The sequence below is a fragment of the Lycorma delicatula genome, chromosome 12 (genome assembly GCF_047948215.1).
Source record: "Lycorma delicatula isolate Av1 chromosome 12, ASM4794821v1, whole genome shotgun sequence".
Classification (NCBI taxonomy): Eukaryota; Metazoa; Arthropoda; class Insecta; order Hemiptera; family Fulgoridae; genus Lycorma; species Lycorma delicatula.
Window position 1 is genome coordinate 64,678,186 of NC_134466.1, and position 27,380 is coordinate 64,705,565.

Consider the following 27,380-nt stretch of genomic DNA (forward strand, 5'->3'; position numbering starts at 1 on the left):
ATCTTTTTTAAAATATCTTTTATAAGTGTTTTAATAGAAAACGATAAGGACATTAGGACCTATATAAATTTACAAAACTTGGATATTACTTATTACTATCATTACATTAATTAGGAAAGTACTCTATTAGTATAACTGCATAAATTATAGCCTTAATTCAAATATTTAACTAAAGAAGACTTTAGTTAATTGATAATTTCTAATCTTATATTTTCTAGTCTTTTCTTTTTTTTTCGAGTGTTAGATAGCAGTTCATATAATATTATATTAGTTAGGAACAACTCATTCAATATACTTAATTACTTAAAGGAGAAACGCCCCTTACAATAGCTAACTAAAAACAGTACAATGTTAGCGATAAAAAATAATTATAAAAATTTAATATATATTTTAATTGTTTTATTGAATATTAATTATATTAATTGTAAATGGAAAATATGGGATAAGGATTTAGATTGGTGGCAAACTACCGTTATATATCAAATTTATCCAGTATCATTTCAAGACAGCGACGGAGATGGAAAAGGAGATCTAGAAGGTAAATTTATTTTATTAACTAATCGATCTATAAAGTAACAAAAAGTAAAGAAAAAAATTCCGATTGATGAGGTTTAACTCAAGAGCTAAACAACGGATGATGTTCAGACAATAATGAAAGTTATTAAACACTGAATACGATCTGTTGTTATGTTTTATGCAGCTTGACCGAGAATTGGATGAGAAATAATGAGTAGGGAAAAAATCCAGAATATCTAAAAAGGAAATTTCTTAGTTACTTTTTTATAACTTTTACAAAAAAAATATAATTTTTAAGGATAAATTTTTAATTTCATGCATACGGTAACCTAAAAAACTTAATTTTTGTTGAAAATTTGCCTTGTTTCAATATTTTTTAATTAATTTTGTACGTTTTTAATAACATATTCAGTACATTGTTCTAAATGGAAGATTCTTGGAAACGTAATTTAATTTTGCTTAAAGTTGGCTCAAGTAGGAATACGATTACGGATCTGATTTACATTAAGTTGATGATCAAAATCAATTTATTTTTGGAAAAATCACATTATTTTCTGTTTTTTTTTTTGTTTTTTTTTTACCTTTAAGTCAAAATGTATCAATTTTATGAAGAAACTTTAAAAAAAAAATGTGTTTTTCATTCTGTATTTTCTACGAGAAAATAGAAAAACTTACAGAATTTTGAAATTAAGTAAAAAAGCGCTTATTTTTCGTAAAAAGAGAGGTGCTTTTAATTATTAATAATTTTTGAATGATTTCTAATTTAATGAGATTTTTTGAAATCGTTAAATCAAAAGTGGAGTTAAAAAATGACAAACCAGGCTTAGAAGCCTCTATTATTGCACCGCACGAAACCGCACAAAAATCCCGGCCGCGAAAGTGACCGTTTACGCAATTAAATTTTGTTAAAATTATAAAAAGCTAGAAATCACCCCACACCGTCCCACGAAGAGACCACAATTTCATTTAGTCAGCATATGCGACTCCCTCCGGAGAACGGGGCGCATTTCTCCCTCCAAATAACTAGAGCTCCGGTAGGCGCACTCCTGCTAGCCCGTAGGTGCTGGTACCGAAAGTAGTACCGAAAGTAGCGGATGGACTTAAGGGAAATCACGCCGGGATTACTAGGCGTGATTACACCATGGTCCATACTGATACCAAATCCATCCATAAATAAAACTTAAAATTTATAACGGCCACTAAATAACCGATGAAATCCGCCCGATAATAGAAAGAAACAACAGCAAGGGACATTATACAGGCTCTGCGATCTGTAGGGAGAAATATTGCAACTTCCGCCAGTCTTGCGTTCTGTTCCGTTACATCAAAAGATTTCCTATCAGAATCTTTCGTATTTATAATAATTATGATACAAAAGAAATGAGATGTTTTATAGAATTATAATACAACACCTGTCACATACAGTATTTAGATTTGCTATAATGAATCGAAATAATTCAAAATTATGATTAAAATACTTTGAAATAGATATTTTTTACAGATTTCATAATCTTTTTACTTCCTTGTACGAAGTATAGGAACTATTGTGATCACGAAAAAATTCGGTTTCCAGATTTCAATGGAAATATCCATTTTCACCATCCCTAAATCCATTTTGACTAGTTTCGGGGTGACGTCTGTACGTACGAATATGTATCTCGCATAACTCAAAAACGATTGCTCTAAATATTACCTAAAACCTTTATCTAGAACAATTTTTGATATGATCAACCCTTACGGCAAGGGATGACCAAAATTTTACTGGAATTGTAAGAAGATGGGGCTTGTCGTATGCTAAATATGTGAAACTTTTTTCATATGTAACCGTTATCGTATTGAGTAAATTTGAAGTTTTCTTAACTTTATGGAAATCTTTTTATTCCGTACTTACCACCGGTGAAACCTACTTCCGCTTTCCGGCGTGCCGAAATTGTTTTTTTTTTCAGAGCGTATTTAAAAAAAAAATTTTCATTTATTACTAAATTTTATTATTTTATAAAAAAAAAAATTAGAACCTATCGAAATGTGGTGCTATAGGAGAATGTTAAAAATCAGACGGGTGGATAAAGTGACAAATGAAGAGGTATTGCGGCAAATAGATGAAGAAAGAAGCGTTTGGAAAAATATAGTTAAAAGAAGAGCAGACTTATAGGTCACATACTAAGGCATCCTGGAATAGTCGCTTTAATATTGGAAGGACAGGTAGAAGGAAACAATTGTGTAGGCAGGCCACGTTTGGAATATGTAAAACAAATTGTTAGGGATGTAGGGGATGATATACTGAAATGAAACGACTAGCACTAGATAGGGAATCTTGAAGAGCTATATCAAACCAGTCAAATGACTAAAGACAAAAAAAAAAAAATTATTGGTTGTTTTACAGCTCACAATCAAGTCATAAATTTTATCTTATTTTTCATAAAAAAGATTAATTGAATATTAATGTGTATTACTTTTCGATGTGGTTTATTCTACGGATTAAAATTATACAGCTTAATTACTTACCTAAAATAGCATTCATTTAATTTTTGATTATAAATTCCACAATTCGTATTATCTTGTACGCTCGTGATTCTTTAACAATTTGACGGTCACTTCAAAGGTTTTACAATAATGTGTGAACAGAAAATTTCCAAGTTATTCATTCTGTTAATGATAAGAGTCGTATAAATGGTTCAGTTTTTTTTTTTAAGTGGGTTGTAAAGAGTATTTTACACCTGAGTTATCTTGTATTTCGTTGCTACACTTAACTTATCTGTCCCGATACTCTAGCCAAGGAATGAATTCCATCAATTTTCAGATGAAAAATTCTACTGAATATAAAAAATAAAGTGGAAAAAAACATCGTTGAAGAACAGAATTAGAAGAGGAAATTATACTAATTAATAAGATTAGTTTTAAGGTTAAGACTAAAAGAAAATGTAATAATGAATACTTTTTTCTTCCTTGTACGAAGTAAAGGAAGTATTGTACCCCGAAAAATTTTAGTTTTCAGATTTCAACGGAAATATCCATTTTGACCATCCCTGAATCCATTTTGACTAGTTTGAACGTGACGTCTGTACGTACGTAGGTATCTCGCATAACTCAAAAACGATTAGCTGTAGAATTTTGAAATTTTGTTTTTAGGACTGTTGTAACATCTGGTTGTGCACCTTCCCTTTTGATTGCAATCGACTGGACCAAAAGTGTTCAGAAAAGTCCAAAATCCAATTTTTTTGGATTTTAGACTCTTTTTCTTAACTGTAGTAATAAGCCCTCATTAAGAGTAATATTTATTTTCATTGGTTCCAGAGTTATAGCCAAATGAATTCTTATTAAAATATTTGGATCTTACAAGGGGAAGACACATCCAGTTGCAATCCGACTACATACACATATATCTTTTTTTAACTTATTATTTTTTTAATTTATATAGTTAATTTATTAATAATTATTAACTTCTAATTGTAAAAAAAAAATGTACAGTAAATAATAATTCAATATTAACAATAAAAAAAAATATCGTAAATAATTAGTGAAATAAAATTTTATGTACTTTTCATTTTAATTTAAAAATTTTTATGGATGTTAATAATTATTAATAAATCAATATAAGACTATTTAAATTTACAAAAAAAAGTTAAAAGAAATATATACATGAAGTCGGATTTGAACCTATGTGTCCATGGTTACTGATCCAACACATTCTCACTTACACCCATAACAACTTAAGAGACGTGAAACGAAATTAATATATAAACTAATATAAAATGGTGATACAGACACCACAAAAAAAAATTTGATGCAATTCGACGTCCACCACAATGTAATTGTGTAACTGTCCACTTTATTAAAGAACTTTCTTTTCCTGTTTAGCCTCCGGTAATTACCTTTCAGATAATACTTCAGAGGATGATATGTATGAGTGTAAATAAAGTGTAGTCTTGTACAGTCTCAGTTCTTATTAAAGAATTGGAGGATTGTAAAAACTCACTTTCAAATGAAATAAGTTTCAATGAAGAGCAGAAAAAAATGTGTATATGTAATTTAGTAGGCGTAAAATAAACTTTTTATTATTTTTTTTCAGGTATAAAATCGAGATTGGATTATTTTACGGAAACCGGAGTCAAAACAGTTTGGTTATCACCGATATATAAATCGCCACAAATCGATAACGGTTATGATATATCGAATTTTACTGATATAGATCCCATGTTCGGTACGCTGGACGACTTCAAAAGTTTAATGAAAGCGATTAAAGAAAGAGGTAAGCGATTTAGAAATACTTTTTCTTTTTCTGTTTAGCCTTCGAAACCACCGCAAAGTATTATTTCAAAGGATGATAAGTATGAATGTAGATGAAGTATAATCTTGTACAGTCTCAGGTCGACCATTCCTGAGAATGTGTGGTTAATTGAAACCTAACCACCAAATAACACCGGTATCCACGACCTAGTATTCAAATCCATAGTAAAGTAACTGCCTTTACTAGGATTTGAACCTTAGAACTCTCGATTTCGAAATCAGCTGATTTCGAAATAATAATAGATTAACCGGGTGGGTTAGATTTAGATTTACAAATATTATCGAAGAAAATAAGTCATTAGAGAATGTTTGTAATTAGGAGATAAGAGCGTGCAGTAAGAAAGAGCTACACCATAAACGCGTGCCTTTCGTTAGTTTACGTAAGAAAATTATGAAATCCTTCATATCCATTCTTGTTTTGAAGTTGAATTAGTTATAAAGAGAGAGAGAAAGAAAGAGAGAGAGAGAGAAAGAGAAAAAGAGAAAGAGAGAGAGAGAGAGAGAAAGAGGGAGCCTGCAGGTCCCTTCATCGGCTTAACTAGTTTGAATTTTATATCATAAAAAAGACTATTGCATTGTGTAAAAAATTTGTAAAGTACACACTTTTGAAACGTGTTAAAAATTTAAAACATCTTTTTGACGTATTTTGTTGAACTTACTTCCTTTCTTTTCAATATTGAATTTTTTTTTCTCTTTTGAATTTATTAGATGATTTCCTCTATTTTTGTGTAATGGTTAGAAGTGTTTTTCCCTTTATTATTACTTTTTTAACATCACAGAAAATTTTGCGGCTGCAAGGAGAACTTTCCATTCGGTAGCGATAATACCGACTGGGATAAAATAACTCATAAAAATTATTGAAGCGTTTTTAGGATGTTTTCAAATTCCAAAACAAGAAATGTTTTATCTATATATATAAAAATGAATGTTTGTCTGTCTGTATGTCTCTTATGTCTTCCTAAACCGTTCATCCGATTGCGATGAAACTTTAGTGAGTTGTTGTGCGCCCGCCTGCGAAGGTTTCTGAATTAGTCTGGATCCACTAGGTGGCGCTGAAGTCGATATATTTCGGAAAATTGTATTTATGGTCCGATTTGGCTCGTATTTAGAATATATGTTACTTACGTGAAAAGAAATAGCTCTGCAAAAAATGGATCCGCTAGATGGCGCTGGGGTTGACATATTTGGGAAGATTGCATTTACGGTTCGATTTGGCTCACACTCAGGTTATATATTAGTTACGTGAAAAAAAAGTATTTTTTTGCAAAAAATGGGAAAGAGAAATAGGGAGAAAGGGAAGATGCGAAGAAGGGAAAAGGGAAAGGTTAAATTTTGCGAAGTTCCATAATTTTTTTATAATGTTTTACCAAAATGTCATTTGTGTTCATTTAATCTATATATACTCAAATCTAACAATGGCGAAGCATTGCCGGGTCAACTAGTAATAATATAAATGTTGCTAACTAAATTACTTAGTAATTATATTACACATTTACTTAATTAAAAAATTTATATTAAGATACCACCAAGCGTAAATAGTAATTATAAAAATACAATTTAACAAAAAAAAAGTTCCTCAACATAACAAAGAAACACGATTGGTAGAATGAAGAGTCTGAAGATACATATTTTCTAGACGTTAAGTCTTCTTTTGATCGCAACTCCAAGCAAATTTTTTTCTGAAAAATTGGCCATATACCAAAATATAAAGTATCGCATAAGATCCTGAGGAGGAAAAGGAGAGAATTCCTTAGGAATCAGATTACAGAAGTAATACAAGACGATACTTCATTAAAGCTTTCAGATCAAATATAAATTCATACCCGCCCCAATCTTATGCTTCAAGAGGAGAAATATGCTTCAAGATATTTTAGCATTGAACAGTAAAGATAATTGTGAAATATTGGAATAGCGTTTCGACAATTTCCTTAGTTTTGAAATTTTGTCTGTATTATTAGATTTTTGGCAGATGAATGATACGAATGCAACAAAGACCAGAACCAAAAAGTTCAAAACAATCGATTCGTTAAGAAGTTGGTTTAAAAAATTAATTATAATTTAAAGTATGTCTGTACTATTGGAAGATTTCATCATCCTACTCCTCGCCCGTAACTTAATAACTTGGAGGGGGGATTATATAACGTCTTCAGTCATTTGACTGGTTTGATGCAGCTCTCCAAGATTCCCTATCTAGTGCTAGTCGTTTCATTTCAGTATACCCTCTACATCCTACATCACTAACAATTTGTTTTACATATTCCAAACGTGGCCTGCCTACACAATTTTTCCCTTCTACTTGTCCTTCCAAAATTAAAGCGACTATTCCAGGATGCCTTAGTATGTGGCCTATAAGTCTGTCTCTTCTTTTAACTATATTTTTCCAAATGCTTCTTTCTTCATCTATTTGCCGCAATACCTCCTCATTTGTCACTTTATCCACCCATCTGATTTTTAACATTCTCCTATAGCACCACATTTCAAAAGCTTCTAACCTTTTCTTCTCAGATACTCCGATTGTCCAAGTTTCACTTCCATATAAAGCGACACTCCAAACATACACTTTCAAAAATCTTTTCCTGACATTTAAATTAATTTTTGATGTAAACAAATTTTCTTACTGAAGGCTCGTTTAGCTTGTGCTATTCGGCATTTTATATCGCTCCTGCTTCGTCCATCTTTAGTAATTCTACTTCCCAAATAACAAAATTCTTCTACCTCCATAATCTTTTTTCCTCCTATTTTCACATTCAGCGGTCCATCTTTGTTATTTCTACTACATTTCATTACTTTTGTTTTGTTCTTGTTTATTTTCATGCGATAGTTCTTGCGTAGGACTTCATCTATGCCGTTCATTGTTTCTTCTAAATCTTTTTTACTCTGGGCTAGAATTACTATATCATCAGCAAATCGTAGCATCTTTATCTTTTCACCTTGTACTGTTACTACGGATCTAAATTGTTCTTTAACATCATTAACTGCTAGTTCTATGTAAAGATTAAAAAGTATTGGTGATAAGAAATATTCTTGACGGAATCCTTTTCTTATTATGGCTTCTTTCTTATGTTCTTCAATTGCTACTGTTGCTGTTTGGTTCCTGTACATGTTAGCAATTGTTCTTCTATCTCTGTATTTGAACCCTATTTTTTTTAAAATGCTGAACATTTTATTCCAGTCTACGTTATCGAATGCCTTTTCTAGGTCTATAAACGCCAAGTAACATCTTAACTTAAGTGTAGTCGCTAATAACTAATCTTTTTTTTTTTTTAACCTCCGGATCCACCGTTACGCATTCTTCAGAGGACGAGATGAATGATTTGTAGCGTGTGTGAAAATGCCATGCCTGACCGGGATTCGAACCCGGGACCACCGGATGAAAAGCCGAGACGATACCACTAATAACTACTTAATCCGACTTAATATAACTGTAACAGAAAAATAGAGTTGCTATGATTTTATTTTACTAGAAATATGTATACTGATACCGCTTACAAAATTAATCGATATTTATTTACTTTAAATACCATAGATATGTATATTCTCCTGGATTTCGTACCGAATCACACGAGCGATGAACACGAATGGTTTCAAAAATCGGTTAAGAGAATAGAGCCTTACACAGATTACTACATTTGGAGAGATCCAAAGCAGGTGTTTCCGAATGGAACAAACGCACCTCCGTGTAACTGGGTAAGTAATTTACAAAATTATATTTTTCAGATTTCCATTTCTTTAATTCTTGTAACTTCTGAGATAGAAATAGTAAAATAATAATAATTGGAATACCAATATATTTTATTCATTTCAAAAGGTTTGTGTGTGTGTGTGTGTGTGTGTGTGTGTGTGTGTGTATATATATATATATATATATATGTGTGTGTGTGTGTGTGTGTGTGTGTGTGTGTGTGTGTGTGTGTGTGTGTGTGTGTGTGTGTGTGTGTGTGTGTGTGTGTTTGTGTGTGCGTGCGAGCGTTTATATATAATTATAAGAACAGGTTAAAAAAATGTAATTTGACTTCCTCGAGCGCTTTCGGCTATTCTGCCATCTTCAGGTGGATTATAATTTGATTAAAATATATAAAATTATAAAGCATACATAATTAAATAATATACATAACAATTGATCGTCAATTTGTTAAATTTCGTCAAAAGTTAAAGTTTTACGTCAATGTGATTACAATCGCATTGTAATAGTTTCACAGTTGTAAATTGTGGTATCAGTTTAGTCAAATTAATTATTATTGTTTATTATTTACTTATACAAGATATCATCGAATTTAATTTGTTCATTTTTTAATATATTACTGTATATATGGAAGTTTTTGAGATTAAAAGTGTTATAATAATTGTTAGAATAATCCAATACTTCCAAACATAATTATGCTTAGTCTTTAAAATATGTTTAGCGAAATCTGAACAGATAAAGACCGTTCTCTTTGTTAGGCAATTAATATGTTCCTTACCTATAATTTAGAACTAGCAATTAAAGATGTTAAAGAACAATTAAGATTCGGAGTAACAGTATAAGATGAAAAAATAAAGATGCTACGATTAGCTGATGATATAGTATTCTAGCTAAGAGTAAAATAATTTAGTAAAAACAATGAACGGCATGGAGGAAGTCCTACGCAAGAACTTTTTTTTTTTGTCTTCAGTCATTTGACTGGTTTGATGCAGCTCTCCAAGATTCCCTATCTAGTGCTAGTCGTTTCATTTCAGTATACCCTCTACATCCTACATCCCCCAACAATTTGTTTTACATACTCCAAACGTGGCCTGCCTACACAATTTTTCCCTTCTACCTGTCCTTCCAATATTAAAGCGACTATTCCAGGATGCCTTAGTATGTGGCCTATAAGTCTGTCTCTTCTTTTAACTATATTTTTCCAAATGCTTCTTTCTTCATCTACTTGCCGCAATACCTCTCCATTTGTCACTTTATCCACCCATCTGATTTTTAACATTCTCCTATAGCACCGCATTTCAAAAGCTTCTAATCTTTTCTTCTCAGATACTCCGATCGTCCAAGTTTCACTTCCATATAAAGCGACACTCCAAACATACACTTTCAAAAATCTTTTCCTGACATTTAAATTAATTTTTGATGTAAACAAATTATATTTCTTACTGAAGGCTCGTTTAGCTTGTGCTATTCGGCATTTTATATCGCTCCTGCTTCGTCCATCTTTAGTAATTTTACTTCCCAAATAACAAAATTCTTCTACCTCCATAATCTTTTCTCCTCCTATTTTCACATTCAGTGGTCCATTTTTGTTATTTCTACTACATTTCATTACTTTTGTTTTCTTCTTGTTTATTTTCATGCGATAGTTCTTGCGTAGGACTTCATCTATGCCGTTCATTGTTTCTTCTAAATCCTACCGCATGAAAATAACGCAAGAACTACCGCGGTACATGCGGTAGTTCTACGCAAGAACTACCGCATGAAAATAAACAAGAACAAAACGATATTAATGAAATGTAGTAAAAATATCGAAGATGGACAATAAAAATAGACAGAGTAATGATTATGGAGGTAGAAGAATTTTGTTATTTAGGAAGCAGAATTACTAAAGATGGACGAAGCAAGAGCGACATAAAATGCCGAATAGCACAGGCGAAACAAGCCTTCAGTCAGAAATATACTCGTAATTTGTTTATATCAAAAATTAATTTAAACGTCAAGAAAAGATTTTTGAAACTGTATGTTTGTAGCGTAGCTTTACATGGAAGTAAAACTTGGACGAAATACCTGAGAAGAAAAGATTAGAAGCTTTTGAAATGTGTTACTATAAGAGAATGTTAAAAATCAGATGGGTGGATAAAGTGACAAATGAAAAGGTATTGCGGCAAATAGATGAAGAAAGAAACATTTTAAAAAATATAGCTAAAAGAAGAGACAGACTTATAGGCCACATTTTAAGGCATCCTGGAATAGTCGCTTTAATATTGGATGGACAGGTAGAAGGAAAAAATTGTGCAGGCAGGCAATGTTTGGAATATGTAAAACAAATGGTTAGGAATGTAGGATATAGGGAGTATACCGAAATGAAGCTATTAGCACTAGATAGGGAATCTTGGAGAGCTGCATCAAACCAGTCAAATTACTGAAGACAAAAAAAATCATAATATTATATATTTAAAAGTACAATATTAATATTACTATATAGTTAAAAAAAAGATTTATATAATTTTCAGATCAGCTTATTCGGCGGACCTGCTTGGACGTATAATGAACAGCGACAACAATTTTATTATCACAAATTTACTCCTCAACAACCAGATCTGAATTACTACAACAATAAAGTTAGAGAAGATATGAAGGTAAGTGTTTAAAATCTATTTAAGCGTTTCGGTCTATTATTTTTTAAACAGGCGATACCCTTGCGATTCATTTACCTTCTCTAGCAAAATATGTTATATTTTATTATTATTACATACTGCATAGTTTATTACAAAGCATAGGAAAATTAAGAAAAAAATATAGCTCCCTACATTTTTATATTAAATCTTTGCTGAGACCATAAGTATAAACAAAACTTGAATTTTAAACCACTTCAACATCTTGTTCAGTATAACTATATTGATGTCAAATTTGCATTACATATATTTATTTTCTTATGAATATTCCAGAAGTCTCCAGATATCCTTGAGCTTTCTGGATTCCTCGAGCAGCCACGTCCTTTATTCGTGAAGTATGAGTGAGGTGTATAGTAGTCTTGTACAGACTCAGACCGACCACACCTGAGATGTGTGGTTAATTGAAACCCATCCACCATAGTACACGAGTATTGAAGATTTAGTATTCATATCCGAATAAATATTAAAATTCAAACCTGAGAAATCTTCGAAATCATCAGGTGATTTACGTCGACGAGGTTTATTACTAGACCAACCCCGTGGGTTATTATATATATATGAAACAGTTTAATCTAGGAAGGTGAATGTTTTTGTATCATGTGTAAAATAGCTGTTAGCATTAATGTGTTACTAATAATATTAACGGATATTTAAAATATTTTTTTCAAAAAGTACTACTGGTTTTAAAAAATCATTTTCTAATTGGCGATTTATATTGTATTGGATGATTTTTTTTTTAATTTCTACTTATCGTTTCGACCCTCCACCAAATTTTATCTGTGTTTATCGCCGTATACCTTCGAATATTCGAATATACACTACTACAAGCAAATATTTTGCTCTTTCACCGATGTATTTGATATGTGTAGACATTCATCGGAGAATGATAAAATTCTCTAATTTCGGTTTTTACGGTAACATATTATATTGTGACCGAATGGCTTGGACGGCACGTGGCAATTACTAACCTTATGGTAGGTCTTAAAAGGGCCGTTTTTTTGTTTAGCTCGGAGAAGAGCTGTTAGGTCCGGAAGCTGGTCTACGGCGAAGTCGAAGAGTTACAGCTCGTCCATTGAAGTCAGACCGGGCTTTCCCTCAGCGGCAGTTGGGTCTCCACTACAGCGTGACGGTGGTGCCCCCCTCCACAGAGCCCGCAGTGTCGGGTCGTCCTTCGCCGGCTCGGCCGAGGCGGTTCCCTCCGAGCGATCCTACGCTGAGTCCGCCGACCAGGGCGATTGAAGCCCGGAGAACTGGAGCTGGAACAGGAAGGTAGCGTCCGCGTCCAGCAGCTCGCTCGGCGGGGATGTTGGCATCCGCCGGGAAGTCCCAGGTTGAAGCGGCCAGGGAACTTCTGTTTTCTTCCATCTCCTCCTTATTCTTGGTCTTCTCTAAATTGTGGTCGACGATGAATTGAAAATTCACTCTCGTCAACGCTCTTTTATCGGAGCCTGAGGGTGGTGAGGCCGCTATGGTGGAAGAACTGCGAGGCGATACTAATGCTTGTATCAGCGCATCCATATACTGTGCGTCACTCGCATCTGAGTTGTCACCGTGTTCGCATATTGTTACATGTGGTAACAATATAAAATGTGAGAATAATAAATACCTTTTTGTTAAACACCCATAGGAAAAAATTATTTACAAAATAACATTACAAATAAAAGAAATAAATATATCTTTTTTTTACATGAGTAAAGGGTTTTCTCATCAATTTATTTTCAGAAAGTTTTGAAATTCTGGTTGGATTTAGGCGTAGATGGTTTCAGAGTAGATGCTGTTAAAGAGTTAACGGAAGATCCGGAATTACACGATGAACTTTGTTTACCGCAATATACAACATGTGATAATGATTATTTAAAAATGAACCATAATTACACCGGCGATTGGCCCGACACATACGGGGTGATTTACCAATGGAGGGAATTCCTTGACGCTTATGCAATGAGTTCTCCTAATAAACATACCAGGTAAATATTATTCTGCAATATTATACCATCTATGTAATAGATTTATATTCGTTACAATGTAATATGCAAGAATTAAGTAGATATTTACGGCTTACTTTTCGGAACGAAAAGTTAAAGAGGCATTCAGCTTTTACAAAGTCTCTTTACGTGGAAGCAACAAGTGAATAATCGTACATTGACATGTGGAAAAAATGAATCAGAATATTAAAAAAAAAATGTTTCATACTCTTTATAAATATAAAATTATTGAAATGAAATTAATTCTCGAAAATACTGTTCCTCTTATTATACGTAAAACTCGTTTTTTTTTTTTACTCTTATTTCACTTAGATAAGCAAATACCCCGGCTAGTTTTTTTGTAGATTTCAGTATTTGGCCTACAAATGATTCATTTTTATTTAATTATAGTAGTCACATACACAGTGAAAGACTTCTCCGTAAGCGATTCTGAAGTTACTTGCGATGAAGAAGTAACAGACAGTAATTTAAAATTCCACTAAAAGAAATGTTAATCTCATAAAATATTTGTATGGCAGAACCTTCAAGTAATTAAAATCATATAAAATAGTTTATAAGCTGTGAACAATAAGTGATTTTTTTTTTTTTTTTTTGTAATTCATTACAAATTTTATAGCGTAAGGCAATTTTTAAACAAAAAAAAAGATTTGAATAACATAATCTCAATTTTAATTATAAATAATTTTTTCAGAATAATGTTAACAGAGTCATATTCAAGCTTATATAACGTAATGCTATATTACGGGAACGGCACGAACGAAGGAATACAGTTACCATTTAATTTCCATTTAATGTATGGTAATATCGAACTTAATTCCACCGTATATAAGTATCTAATTGATATATGGTATGACAATATGCCGGAAGGAAAATGGGCCGACTGGGTGGTAAGTAAATTTCATTTTATTACGATTCTATTATTACTAGTCACGAAAAAGCTTGCTAACATACTGTTATTACAAAAAAATCCTGAAAACCTATCATTACTAATGATAAGACTGTAAAATTACTAGAATGACTACTAACAAACACCTTCAAAAGCAAAAAAATCCAAAAAAAAATGTTGGCGCACGGCGACTGAGGGGGCGACCGGTTTCGAGTAAGATAAGGTCATCTTATTCATAATGTCAAGTCATACGGAAAAAAATTGATTCTACATCATTTAATCGGTACAAAAACAAAGCTATGTTAAGCCAAATTTTGGTGATCCAAATGTTTAGATAAAACCTGAAATAAATTTAAATAACTTCTCGAACGTTTGAAATACCTTATGGAATCACGGAATTGTGTTAGTTACCGTTAATGTGCGTAATAGCAGTTACCCTTTGCCATGGCAAATTGATCATAATGGAGTGTGTGATATCAGAATCACTGCTACTACCCGAGGAAATACTCATATTTACTATAATCTCATCTCATATCAACTTCCTTCGTGATGACTTCCGTGGATCTCTTTTGGAACAATTTAATGGTCCACGGTTTCTGTTTACCTGCGTATTTTTCTTTATATTTACCGCTTTGCAACAGCTGTTTGTTGACCGGTTGCTATTTGGCACAGCCTGAAACTAGTCCATAGCAACGCTTTGATTGTTGGATTACGTAGTCTAGCCTAGACCTTACACTGGCTAATTAATTAAAAAATGAAATAAAATTGAAACAATCTTATATATTAAATGATTCAATTTCTAATTTAAAATCACAATCCTTATAATAAATCATAAAATTTCACAAAAAAAATCACACAACCATTTATACAGAACGATTCAGGAAGATAGGGCACAATACTTTGACAACTCATTCTAGAGGCTAAAAGTAAGAAAAAATTACACATAAACATAGGTCCGAAAACGCTTCGTTAGCGAGTTATACAGAGTGAAAGATTTCGCCCGAGTTTCAGTTCCTCCGGGTAAATTAAGGCTTTCTGAAATTCTGGGACAGTCAATTAAGGAGCAAATTCAATTGTTTCTTATAGTTTTTGAGATGGGAAATCGAAAAAAAAAGATACCAGAACTGTATCTCTCTTAGTTTCTAAGATATTCCATGTAAAACGCCAAAAATAGGGTCAAAAGACACATTTTTTACGTTTGAATAATAATAATAATTATTATTATTATCACTGATTGCTTATTATTATTATTTTTATTTTTTATAAAAAGACAGGAAACCATGATTTTCCGAGACTTGCAAATAGAGTGGGAAGTGAACTTCTCGATGGATTTGCCATGTTATCGATGTTGTTACCTGGAACATCAATATCGTACCAAGGAGACGAACTGGGACAGACAAATAGTATGATTCGAAAGGATCAAAAAAGAGACAGCCACAATGCTAATGTAAGAATCCAGAGGGATGCAGGGCGAGGTCCTTTCCCGTGGAATGACACACCAAATGGAGGTATATTAAAAATTAACTAACTATGCAGTGTACCATATTTATATAAGAAAGGTATATTAGTTTAGTATTTGCGTATAAAACAACAAAATTGAAAAAATATACTAGAATTTTTATGGCAAATGAATGTAGGTTAAAAACGAACAGAATATTCCTGAAACGGTAAATAAAAAAAGACTGCAACTTGAAACTTTTTCCGACAAATATCAAAATAAAACAATATGTTAGCGTTTATCGATTCCGAAGATCGTACTTCGAAAAAAAAAGTGTAAAATCATTTCTACTAATTAATTACATTAATAAAAATGTTGCATTACTAATTGCTTCTTATTATTATTTATCTATATATATAAAAATGTTAAGTTCGTTTGTGTACGCTTCAAAAACTGAAAATGTTCCGCACCGATTGAGCTCAAATATTAGCACGAGATATAACCCGCATCAAAGATTGTTTTCATCTATTTTTAATAAATCTATCTATCTATTTTTAATTTGTACAGTTTTTTTAATTAATAAGAGGCTAATAAATCATATGGAAATGTAAACAAAGGAAAACCAATCAGATCAATGCAAGATGGCCGCTGTCAAACACAACGACCAATCACAAAGAGCCCGTATGGCCGTTGCCAATGTAAACAAAATCACAACTGATTAAGTAACAAATTTCTTTGAATTATATTTAACAGCTAAAAAATCTGTATTTTATTAAAAAAAAAAAAAAAACAAAAAAAACACCAAAACAAAAAGAAAAGCCACCAAGAAGGATGACTTACAGTAAATAAATTAAAACACCTAACTTTCTTATAGCCCAGATAGACTTAAGACTATGCAAACGAAAAAAGTCGAAATAACCAAATACACAGAAAATAATATCCCTACATAATGACCAAAAAATCCTTTGTTAGGTTAAATATTCACTTTTGTCTGAATTTACAGAAGGCATTTCAACGAAGCATTGATAAATATTGAAGACAAGTGCTTAACTAATGCAAATAAAGTTCTTAGTCAATTGGGAATGCCAGCACCCACCCGAGCTGCGATTGCTTTATTTGATGTGGATTTACGTCGTAAACAGAGTTACAACATTGGTGATCTTCAGTCATATGTCCGATCAAACATTCCCAAATTAACGCGTGAACAGAAAGGCATTTATGATCGTATAATGCAAATGATAAATGACGGAGTTGGGGGGACCTTCTTCTTGGATGCGCCAGGAGGAACTGGGAAAACATTCCTCATTAGATCGATTCTACCAACGGTTCGATCAAAAAATGACATAGCCTTAGCTCTTGCTACGTCTGAAACAACTGCGGCATTGTTACTAGGTGGAAGGACTGCGCATTCAGCTCTGAAGTTGCCATTAAACATGCAAATTATCGAGACTCCCACGTGCAATATTTCCAAAGCATCCTGTATGGGAAAAGTATTACAAAAATTTAAACTCATTGTTTGGGATGAATGCACGATTGCACATAAAAAAATCGCTTAAAGCTCTTGATCGATCGTTACGAGATTTCCGTGGAAATGTTCAACCGTTCGGGAATGCTTTGATATTGCTCGCAGGAGATTTTAGGCAAACATTGCCTGTAATTTCTCGATCGACACCAGCAGACGAAATAATGCTTGCCTGAAATATTTAACACTGTGGCGACACGTACGTACATTGCAGCTGACTACGAATATGCGTGTCCAGTTGCAAAATGATCAATCAGCTGAGGTATTCTCACGACAGTTACTGGACACTGGAAACGGACAGCTGCCAGTCGATGAGACGTCTAGACGAATATCATTTCTTGATAATTTTTGTAATTTAGTAACATCAAAAGAAGAACTGATCGAAAAAGTATTCAAATTAATCATAGAAATCACGACTGGCTCAGTGAACAAGCTATCCTTGATCCCAAAGAATAAAGATGTCTATCTAATAATGTTATTCAATCCAGCATTCAAAGTGAGGAAATTACATATAAGTCGATAGACACCGTTGTGGAAGGAGATGAAGTAGTTAATTATCCAACGGAATTTTTAAACTTACTTGATATGCCAGGGATGTCACCACAAATATTAAAATTGAAAATAGGTGCCAATTATCCTGTTGCGGAATGTTAATCAGTCTGCAACGGCACGCGACTTGCAGTTAAGAAATTGATGAATAACGTAGTGGAAGCAACAATTTTAACGGGGTCTTTCAAAGGTGAAGATGTCCTCATTCCTCGAATACCTATGATCCCGACCGATACACCATTTCAATTTAAAAGATTGCAATTCCCAATTCGATTGGCATTTGCAATCACAATCGATAAAGCTCAAGGTCAATCTTTAGAATTGTATGATTTAGATTTAGATGCGGATTGCTTCTCACATGGGCAACTGTATGTTGCGTGTTCCTGAGTCGCAAACCAGATAACCTTTATCCACAAGTATTGCAAAATTAAGCTTCTATGAAACGCATGCTTTGTTTTGTTTCTCATTTCTCATCCATGCAACCACAATGTGCTACAGCGAAGCGTGGCGGGTACAGCTAGTTTTTTTATAAAAAGACAGGAAACCATGATTTCATTATATCATTAACTTGAATAAATGATTATCATGAATAAATCATTATCATTATAATGAATGAGTGGATATTTTGTATCCACTCATTCATTTCGTGTAAGTTTTCTCGCACAATCCCCTTTACCTCGGACGAATATAATATATTATTTATTAATAATTTAGCTTTCAGTAGATCAGATATATCTTCCAACAAACTGATTTTCCTTGATAGACTTAAATGTCACTCACAAGTAGGTTCAGGTTTCACATGAATTAAAACCTACACCTACATTCAGAATTTTTATTAGTTGTGGAACAACGAACTGAAAAATTAAAAGTACTGATTCTTGTAACTACATCCTTACTAGGTACTACTGAACTAACTCGAAGAACTATTTTTATTGAGATTCCTCTTTTAAAAAAATATCTAAACATTATAATTATTTTAACTTTCTTAATTACTAGATAACGTGTGGATAATTTTTTACTATTTATATCGCTACATGATTAGAATTAAAACTGACCAGAAAAGGCTCGCTTCTTTTTCCACATTTATACATTTTTATTTCTAATAAATCTAATTTATTCAGTTTTATAAAATTCTATTACCTTACCTAATATAATTATTTTCTTCTTTCCAAGAATTATTACTCGGAATTGATAAATAACAATATTTAAATGAAATATCGCCAAAGGTTATTTACAATTAATATTAAAATGTCTTTTAGAAAAACATCTCGATAAAGATTACAATGAAACACTAATTAGAATCTAACATGGTAAAACACGTTTGAAAAATGGCGTGGAAGAGTTAAAAAGGATTTTTTAGTTGAAGTGAGTTAAGATAGAACTGATCTGTTCCCGAGATCGGTGGCAATAAAATTTGACATAAGATGTAAATATTTTCAGATTGAGGAATTTAGCAAGAGTAACTCACCCACCTTCTAAAGTCGAATAGCTTTCTAGAAATAGCAGTAGACGGAGGGGATGACCTCCTTTTAGGCGGTGGGAAGATATACACAAATTACCCGAAGTGTAGCATGAGGCAAGAGGCAGAGTGACGCGATCAGGAATTTAAAAAAGAGACTTTACTGATAGTTTGAATAACACGTTTTTTTTTATGGTTACGATGATTAAAATTTTCCTGTTTTGATTTAGATATTAATTTCTTTTTATTCAGAATATTACTATTATTACTTTAGCCAAAAATATAATCTGTTGCAAACAATGAAATATTAAAAAATATCAATATTTTACAGGTTTTTCAACTAATAAATTTACATGGGGAGTTGTTAACCCATCGTACTGGGAAATGAATTTGGAGGCTCAGAAAAAAGCCGAGAAAAGTCATTATAAAGTTTACAAACAGTTAATAGATCTAAGAAAAAAGCCGACTATACAAAGAGGAGATCTCAACGTGTATTTGGTATCAACATGGGTTCTAGCATTCACCAGGTAATCTATTAGAATAAAACAAAGCACACTCACAGCGCGCGCACGTACATACGCGCGCGTGTGTGTGCGTTTATATATATATATATATATATATATATAGAGAGAGAGAGAGAGAGAGAGAGAGAGAGAGAGAGAGAGAGAGAGAGAGAGAGTTTAAATGAACACAATTGAAAATTTGATAAAAAAATTAAATTTGATAAAACTTCACAAGTTTTACTTATTCCCCATTTCCCTTTCCCACTTCTCCCTCACCACTCTTCCAGTTTCCTTTTTACCCTTTCCCGTTTTCCCCTTTTCTCTTTCCCCGAAAGACGAAAATTGTTTTTCGTCTGTGTTGCTTTTAGAAAAGTTGTTAATCTCAAAAAAACAGACAACTTTTATTTAAACAATTTTCTTGTACAACTTACAGTTTTGGAGCTGTAGCTTGTGAAAGTGTGAAAATGTTGTGAATTGGGCACGTGTTCGAAACCGCTCTAGTCGTTTACAACGTTTTTTACAACTTCAGCGCCACCTAGTATTACAATTTCAAATTATACGGCATAACTTCAAAGACATTAATCGTAGAGGAAAATGTCCTCTATATTTTTTGTTTGTAAAACTTTTCTCTAAAATGCATAGATTCAGAGAAAAACGCATTTCAAAAACGTTTTGAGTTTTCAAAAATCTATTGGAGGGAGGATGTTAAAAATCTGGAGTTAAGCTTCCCTCATCAACCCTAACATATGGAAAAAATATCAATCGGTAGGTAAGGATTTTCAAATAAAAATACAAATTGGCTGTAGTATAAATTTTTATATAAGCATCAATTTGCATGCATTAATTTTTTTGCAAACAAATTCATGGCTTTCTCACTGACAGCTACGAACACTGAAAATAGTCTAAATATATTAATCATCAGGCGTCATCTTTCTTTCTTCCAATAAATTGATGGTTTCTTAAAACTGAATGTGTGTTCCTCCGTTTAGTCATCACTTCACCAACAAAGGGAGAAGAGGAAGTGGAAAGGAAATAAGGAAAATAGAAACGGAGATGGAAAAAAATTGATGAAAGGGGGAAATGGGGAAAAGGGATTAGTTAAAATGAAAATGGCAAAAGGAAGATGGGGTAAAAGAGAAGGGGAGGGAAAAGGTTGAAAGGGGGAAAGGGAGAAAGATAAAGGTAAAGGTAAAAGGGAAAAGTGAAGGGATACATTTTTTCCCTATAAGTTCCGTAATGTTCATTTAGTTAATGTTTTATCAAACTTTCAATTGTGTTTAATTGGCAAAAGCAATTACCGCTACCAACCTGCCAGGCCTGACGTAGCTACAATGTAAGTGTAAATCTATCGGTAAATATTTAGTCTGGAACATACTCAGGTCGACTACTTCTGAGACGTGCGGTTAATTGAAACCTAACTGTCAAAGTCGACCTCCGTGACGCGAGTAGTAGCGTCTCGGCCTTTCATCCGGACATCCCCGGTTCGAATCCCGGTCAGGCATGGCTTTTTCACACTCGCAACAAATCATTCTCGGAGGTTAAACAAAACTGCCAAAGTACATCGGTATCCACAGTCTAGCATTCAAATTCATATAAAAGCAACTGACTTTACGAGAACTCGAACCTTAGAAGTATCGATTTCAAAAATCAACTGATTTTGCGACGATGAGTGTAAATACTAGACTAATCCGATATGTTTTTATTATTACACATTACATATTAAAAGAAATTTGTTAGTTTCTATATACAGAATGATTCAAAGAAACGGAAAATTTTGAAAGTTGTGTTGGTAGCCGTGGGCGATTGGTACCACTTGATAAGTGGCGCCAGCCTATCTAACCTAACCTGCCATTTAGTTGTCATGGATCTTTGTAGTGGTGCGCAACGTGCATTTGCTATCAAAGCGTTTTACAAAAACAATGACAGTGTGGAGGGAGCGCGTAGAGAATTTCGCCGTCACTTTAATCTGGGACGACACGACCGCGTTCCATCAGCACGTGCAATTAAAACACGGATATCTAATTTTGAGGAAACCGGTTCGGCAATGAAAAAGAAACCTCCAGGCCGTGAGCGAACCGTCCGTACACTACAGAATGTTCAAACTTTACAAGATGCTGTCACACGAAGTCCACATCGGTCAATCCGTCGTCTCTCAGCATCTTTACGATCGCATAGTTCAAGCGTTTGAAGAATATTAGTGAAGGACTTGCAATTCCATTCATGCAACTTGCAGATCGTCCAGGAACGGAACCAAACGATGCAGTTGTGCGAGCACAATTCTGTAATGTAACGCTTCAGAAGATAAACGATAACGAAGAGTTTGTTCACGAACTGTGGATGTCAGACGAAGCGCATTTCCACCTCAGTGGATTTGTTAACAATTTCAGATACTGGGCACAAGAAAATCCTACGCAGCTACACCAGCGTCCGTTGCACAGCCAGAAAGCGACCGTGTGGTGTGCTATGTCATCTTACGGTGTTATAGGCCCTTATTTTTTTGAGGATGACAACGGTCTTGCGATTACAGTGACGTCGGCTCGTTACGTAGCCGTGCTTGAAACATTTGTTGTGGAACAAAAGAGATTTCCACCGATTTTTAACACAGCCTGGTTTCAACAACACGGAGCAACGTCACATACTACACGAATATCGATGGCAACTGTACGCCGATTGTTTGGACAACGTGTCATTTCACGAAACGGTGACATTAGATGGCCTCCCAGATCGCCTGATCTCTCGGCTTGCGATTACTTTTTGTGGGGTCACCTTAAAAGCAAAATGTTCTACAGTAGACCCGCTACAACGGAAGAACTGAAGGCAAAGATCCGAGAAGCGATTGCGGAAATTCCAGTCGTGATGTTACGTCAAACCATGAACAATTTAACGAAGAGACTTCGTAAGCGTTTACTTAGAAGAGGAGGTCACCTGCAAGATGTCATCTTTAAAAAATAAACTAAAATGTATGTATCCTAAAATGGCAACATTTGTACAATTACATGAAATAAAATTCATTTTTTAAAAAAACTTTTTCATTAAAAAATTTTTTCATTTTTAAAATGTCCCGTTTCTTTGAATCACCTGTACATCTTTTTCATAATTTTCTACCTGTGTATTTTATTTTAATTAAATTCACGCTTTGCTATATAAATAATAATTAGATTTTTTGACATTTCTTGTACATTTACACATGTTCAAATTATGTTTATATTGACAATTTTGTTAATTAATTTATAACAACTTTTAAAAACTTTGTTTATCCAATATATTTGTATTTCAAAGTAAATTCATTTTAGAAATTAGACAAAAATTTTAAAATATTATACTAAGTTGTGTTCGATATTATATTAGCTAACGGTCGAACAGGTAAATCATTTTTTTGAAATTTAAAAATCCGAAAATTATTGCAGTTGAGCTGTTTAATTTCTAAGAAACATTCCAATGTTGTTATAGATAGATATCTGCGAAATGTACTAAACTCAAATGAAAATGTAATTGACAAAATTATTTTTTTTTATCAATACTTGTGTAATTTTGTTTTTATTTTATATTTTTTAGGAGATTACCAAGAAATGAATCTTACGTTATTATCGTAAACTTTGGGAGCGAGATAGAAGAAATATTACTAGGGAAAACCATACCTAATCTACCGGATAAATTGAGCGTAGCTGTATCGAGTATAAATTCTGATTATAAAGATGGGTATGTAGAACTATATATAAAAAATAACTTTTAAAAATGTAAATTTAACAGTATTAAAAAAAACAATAAAGGTAATATTATGAAAAAAACTCACATTGAGGGAAATTTATTAATTTAAGTTACGATATCTGGTTGAACCATGAAGCTTTACGTTCAAGAAATAATTTGGAAAGATTTGAAAAAGAAAATTAAAGTTAACCTCAATAATCGTGTCGCTATTTTGTTTATTTAAGGTTAGAAAAATATAATTCTTACAACTGCAACGATAATTAGATATTTTTCAAAAAATAAATGACGGATGTAAAAGATCAGTAAATTTTAAGAAAAGCTGGAAACAACATTGTAATACATTTCCGGTGTTGATTATTTTTTCGTATATAGTGAACAAATAAAAAAATAGAAATGATCTCTTTTTTAGTGTGGGGGTAAATTTATGATAAAGTTTTACTATAAAATTGTCATTATGTTTTTAAATAATCCATGAAAGGTTTAACAGATTTAAATAATTGTTATTTTTTCTGCTTCCCCAGTATATTCAAAGTGTTTATTTTGAAATCAAGTAAATCTGGTTTTACACAAAAGATTTTTAATAGAAAGATACGTATATAAAATTAAAAATATATAAATAATCATTTTTTTTGTCTTCAGTCATTTGACTGGTTTGATGCAGCTCTCCAAGATTCCCTATCTAGTGCTAGTCGTTTCATTTCAGTATATCCTCTACATCGTACATCCCTAACAATTTGTTTTACATATTCCAAACGTGGCCTGCCTACACGATTTTTTCATTCTACCTGTCCTTCCAATATTAAAGCGATTATTCCAGGATGCCTTAGTATGTGGCCTATAAGTCTGTCCCTTCATATCATAAATAATCTAAAAATTATAAAATTTAAAATATATATATATATACACACACACACACACACACAAGGTGATATATAAAAATCATAAGAAACAATTGAATTTGCCCCTTAATTAACCTTCCCAGAATTTCAGAAAGCCTTAATTTACTCAGAGGAACTGAAACTCGGGCGAAATCTTGGAGGATAAGGCAATACTTTGACAACTCATTCTAGAGGCTAAAAATAAGAAAAAAGTTCATATAAACATAGGTCCGAAAACGCTTCGTTAGCGAGTTATACAGGTTGAAAGATTTCGCCCGAGTTTCAGTTCCTCTGAGTAAACTAAGGCTTTCTGAAATTCTGTGGGAAGATTAATTAAGGGGCAAATTCAATTGTTTCTTATGATTTTTGAGCTGTGAAATGGAAAAAATAGGTCTCGGAACTGTATCTCTCTTATTTTCTAAGATATCCCATGTAAAACGCTAAAAATAGGGTCACCTATGCGGAATCATAGATGGCCAACTAATTGGTCCTTTCATACTACAACATCGTGTCACAGGGAGAAATTATCTGGAATTTTTACGTAATGAATTTATTATATTGCTGGAAAATATCCCCTTAGCAAAACGAATTGAAATGTATTACCAACTTGATGGAGCTCCTACATATTTCACATATCTTTTTTTGTAACATTTTCTTCTAAGTTTTCGTCGGTTTTGTTGTTAATAAATGTCGACATGATTAATTTTTTTTTTTTTTGTTGACATTATTTACATCAATCTTCTTATAATTAAATGCTCTACAATTTATTTTTAAAAATGTATGATTTATTGCCAATTTAACAACGTTATTGTACGTCAAACGTAAAAAAAATGTGTTTTTTGACCCTATTTTTGTCGTTTTACATGGGATATCTCAGAAACTAAGAGAGATACAGTTCTGCAACCTATGTTTTTCGATTTCCCAGCTCAAAAAACATAATAAACAATGAATTTGCTCCTTAATTGACCTTCCCAGAATTTCAGAAAGCCTTAATTTAGTCGGAGGAACTGAAACTCGGGCGAAATCTTTCACTCTGTATAACTCGCTAACGAAGCGTTTTCAGACCTATGTTTATGTTAATTTTTTTCTTATTTTTAGCCTCTAGAATGAGTTGTCAAATTGTTATCCTATCCTCCTGAATTAGCCTGTATATATATTGTCGCCAAATGGTTTGGACGGCACGTGGCACTTATTAAACTTATGGTAGCCCAGAAAAGGGCCTTTTTTTTTGTCGATTGGTTTCAACAGCTCGTTGTAATCAGTAACCTATGGTAGCCCTGAGAAGAGCTGTCGAATGAATTCGACGGCGACCTTGTGGTGATAACCTTGTAATTCATAACCTTGTGGTGGCCGTTTTTTCGTTAGTTTTGAGAAGAGCTGTTGGGTCCGGAAGCTGTTCTCCGGCGCGTTGCGGCTTATCATTGAAGTCCGACCGGGCTTTCCCTCAGCGGCAGTTGGGTCTTCACTATACCGTGACAGTAGTGGCCCCTAGAGCCCCGCAGTGTAACCCACCGGGTTGGTCTAGTGGTTAACGCGTCTTCCCAAATCAGCTGATTTGGAAGTCGAGAGTTACAGCGTTCAAGTCCTAGTAAAGCCAGATATTTTTACATGGATTTGAATACTAGATCCCGGTATCCACGATCTCAGGAATGGTCGAACTGAGAATGTACAAGACTACACTTCATTTACACTCATAAATATCATACTCATCCATCCTCTGAAGAATTATCTAAACGGTAGTTACCGGAGGCTAAACAGGAAAAAGAAAGAGAGCCCCGCAGTGTCGGGTCGGCGTCGGTCGTCCTTCACCGGCAAGGCGGTTCTCCCAGATTTTTTTGTTTTATTTTTGGGTGGAGGAATTTATCGTTTAATCTTTATTTAATAATATAAATAAAATTCTTTTTAATAATCGAATATATTTTGTTTTACAGGGAGATATTGGATACAAAATTTTCAATACATAATCCATCAAAACTATTGATATTAAGACCAAAAGCTTCAGTTGTACTAACGACGGATACAACAGTGGTACCAACAACAGCGCCAGAAAATATTACATCTACAACACCAACGTCCACAACTCCAAAAAGTAATTCTGTGCACGTAACCAGTGATAATTATTTAACATGGTTTACTTTGATAAATACAATAATTGTAAATTATTTTCGAAAATATTTTTAACATATTTAAATAAAGCATTTTTTTTTAAATCTGATGTGGACACTACATGACTTCCTCATACGCCAACTAATTTTTTTTTTTTTTTTTGCTCAATAACAATTATAATTACAATCGGCTCTCGTGCGGAGTCATAAGTAAGTTTCCTGACAAACGTTTTGTAAATAAATAATACAAATAAACAGTTGTAGGAAAACTTAAAATCAAATATGAAATTTCAAGCTCAGTCATAAATCACGAACCATTAACTTCAGCACTACAAAGTCCACAAAATAAACATTAATAACAAATAAAAAAGAAAATGAATGAGTAACAAGAAATTAATTACGACACCACTAAACTTGACGGTGCCAACTAAATTAGATTATATTTTTTTTTTTTAAATGAAAAGTATATACAATTTTATTTCATTAAGAATTTCTGTTATTTTTTTATTGTTATTATTGAATTATTAATAGTACAATTTTTTCACAGCCAGAGGTTAATTATTAATAAATCAATATATTTAAATTAAAAAAAAAAGTTAAAAAAAGAATGAGATGAAGTCTGATTCGAACCGATGTGCGTTCTCGTTGTACGATCAAAATATTTTATTAATTAAAATTTTATTTCGCTATAACTCTGGAAATAATGAAAATAAGTACCACTTATATATCGTTGAAAAGCTCTCAATGAGAGCTTATTATTTCAGTTAAGAAAAAGAGTCTAAAATCCAAAAAAATTGGATTTTGGACTTTTCTGAACACTTTTGGTCCAGTCGATTGCAATCAAAAGGGAAGGTGCACAACCAGATGTTACAACAGTCCTAAATCCAAAATTTCAACGTCCTACGGCTAATCGTTTTTGAGTTATGCGAGATACCTACGTACGTACAGACGTCACAATGAAACTAGTCAAAATGGATTCAGGGATGGTCAAAATGGATATTTCCGTTGAAATCTGAAAACTAAAATTTATCGGGGTATAATACTTCCTTTACTTCGTACAAGGAAGAAAAAAGTATTCATTATTACATTTTCTTTTAGTCATAACCTTAAAACTAATCTTATTAATTAGTATAATTTCCTCTTCTAATTCTGTTCTTCAACGATGTTTTTTTCCACTTTATTTTTAT

The 27,380-nt window shown here is 32.8% G+C and overlaps 1 protein-coding gene across 1 annotated transcript; it reads left to right on the forward strand.

Annotated features, from left to right (window-relative positions):
• Positions 1-300: 300 nt before the first annotated feature.
• On the forward strand, positions 301-26,279 carry LOC142332920 (maltase A3-like). The gene is made up of 10 exons (XM_075379621.1): positions 301-538; positions 4,586-4,765; positions 8,330-8,490; positions 10,999-11,124; positions 12,883-13,127; positions 13,837-14,032; positions 15,302-15,539; positions 19,331-19,526; positions 23,058-23,201; positions 26,020-26,279. The coding sequence occupies exons 1-10, from the start codon at positions 349-351 to the stop codon at positions 26,267-26,269; spliced, it is 1,926 nt and encodes a 641-aa protein (XP_075235736.1). The 5' UTR covers positions 301-348; the 3' UTR covers positions 26,270-26,279.
• The last annotated feature ends 1,101 nt before the right edge of the window (positions 26,280-27,380 follow it).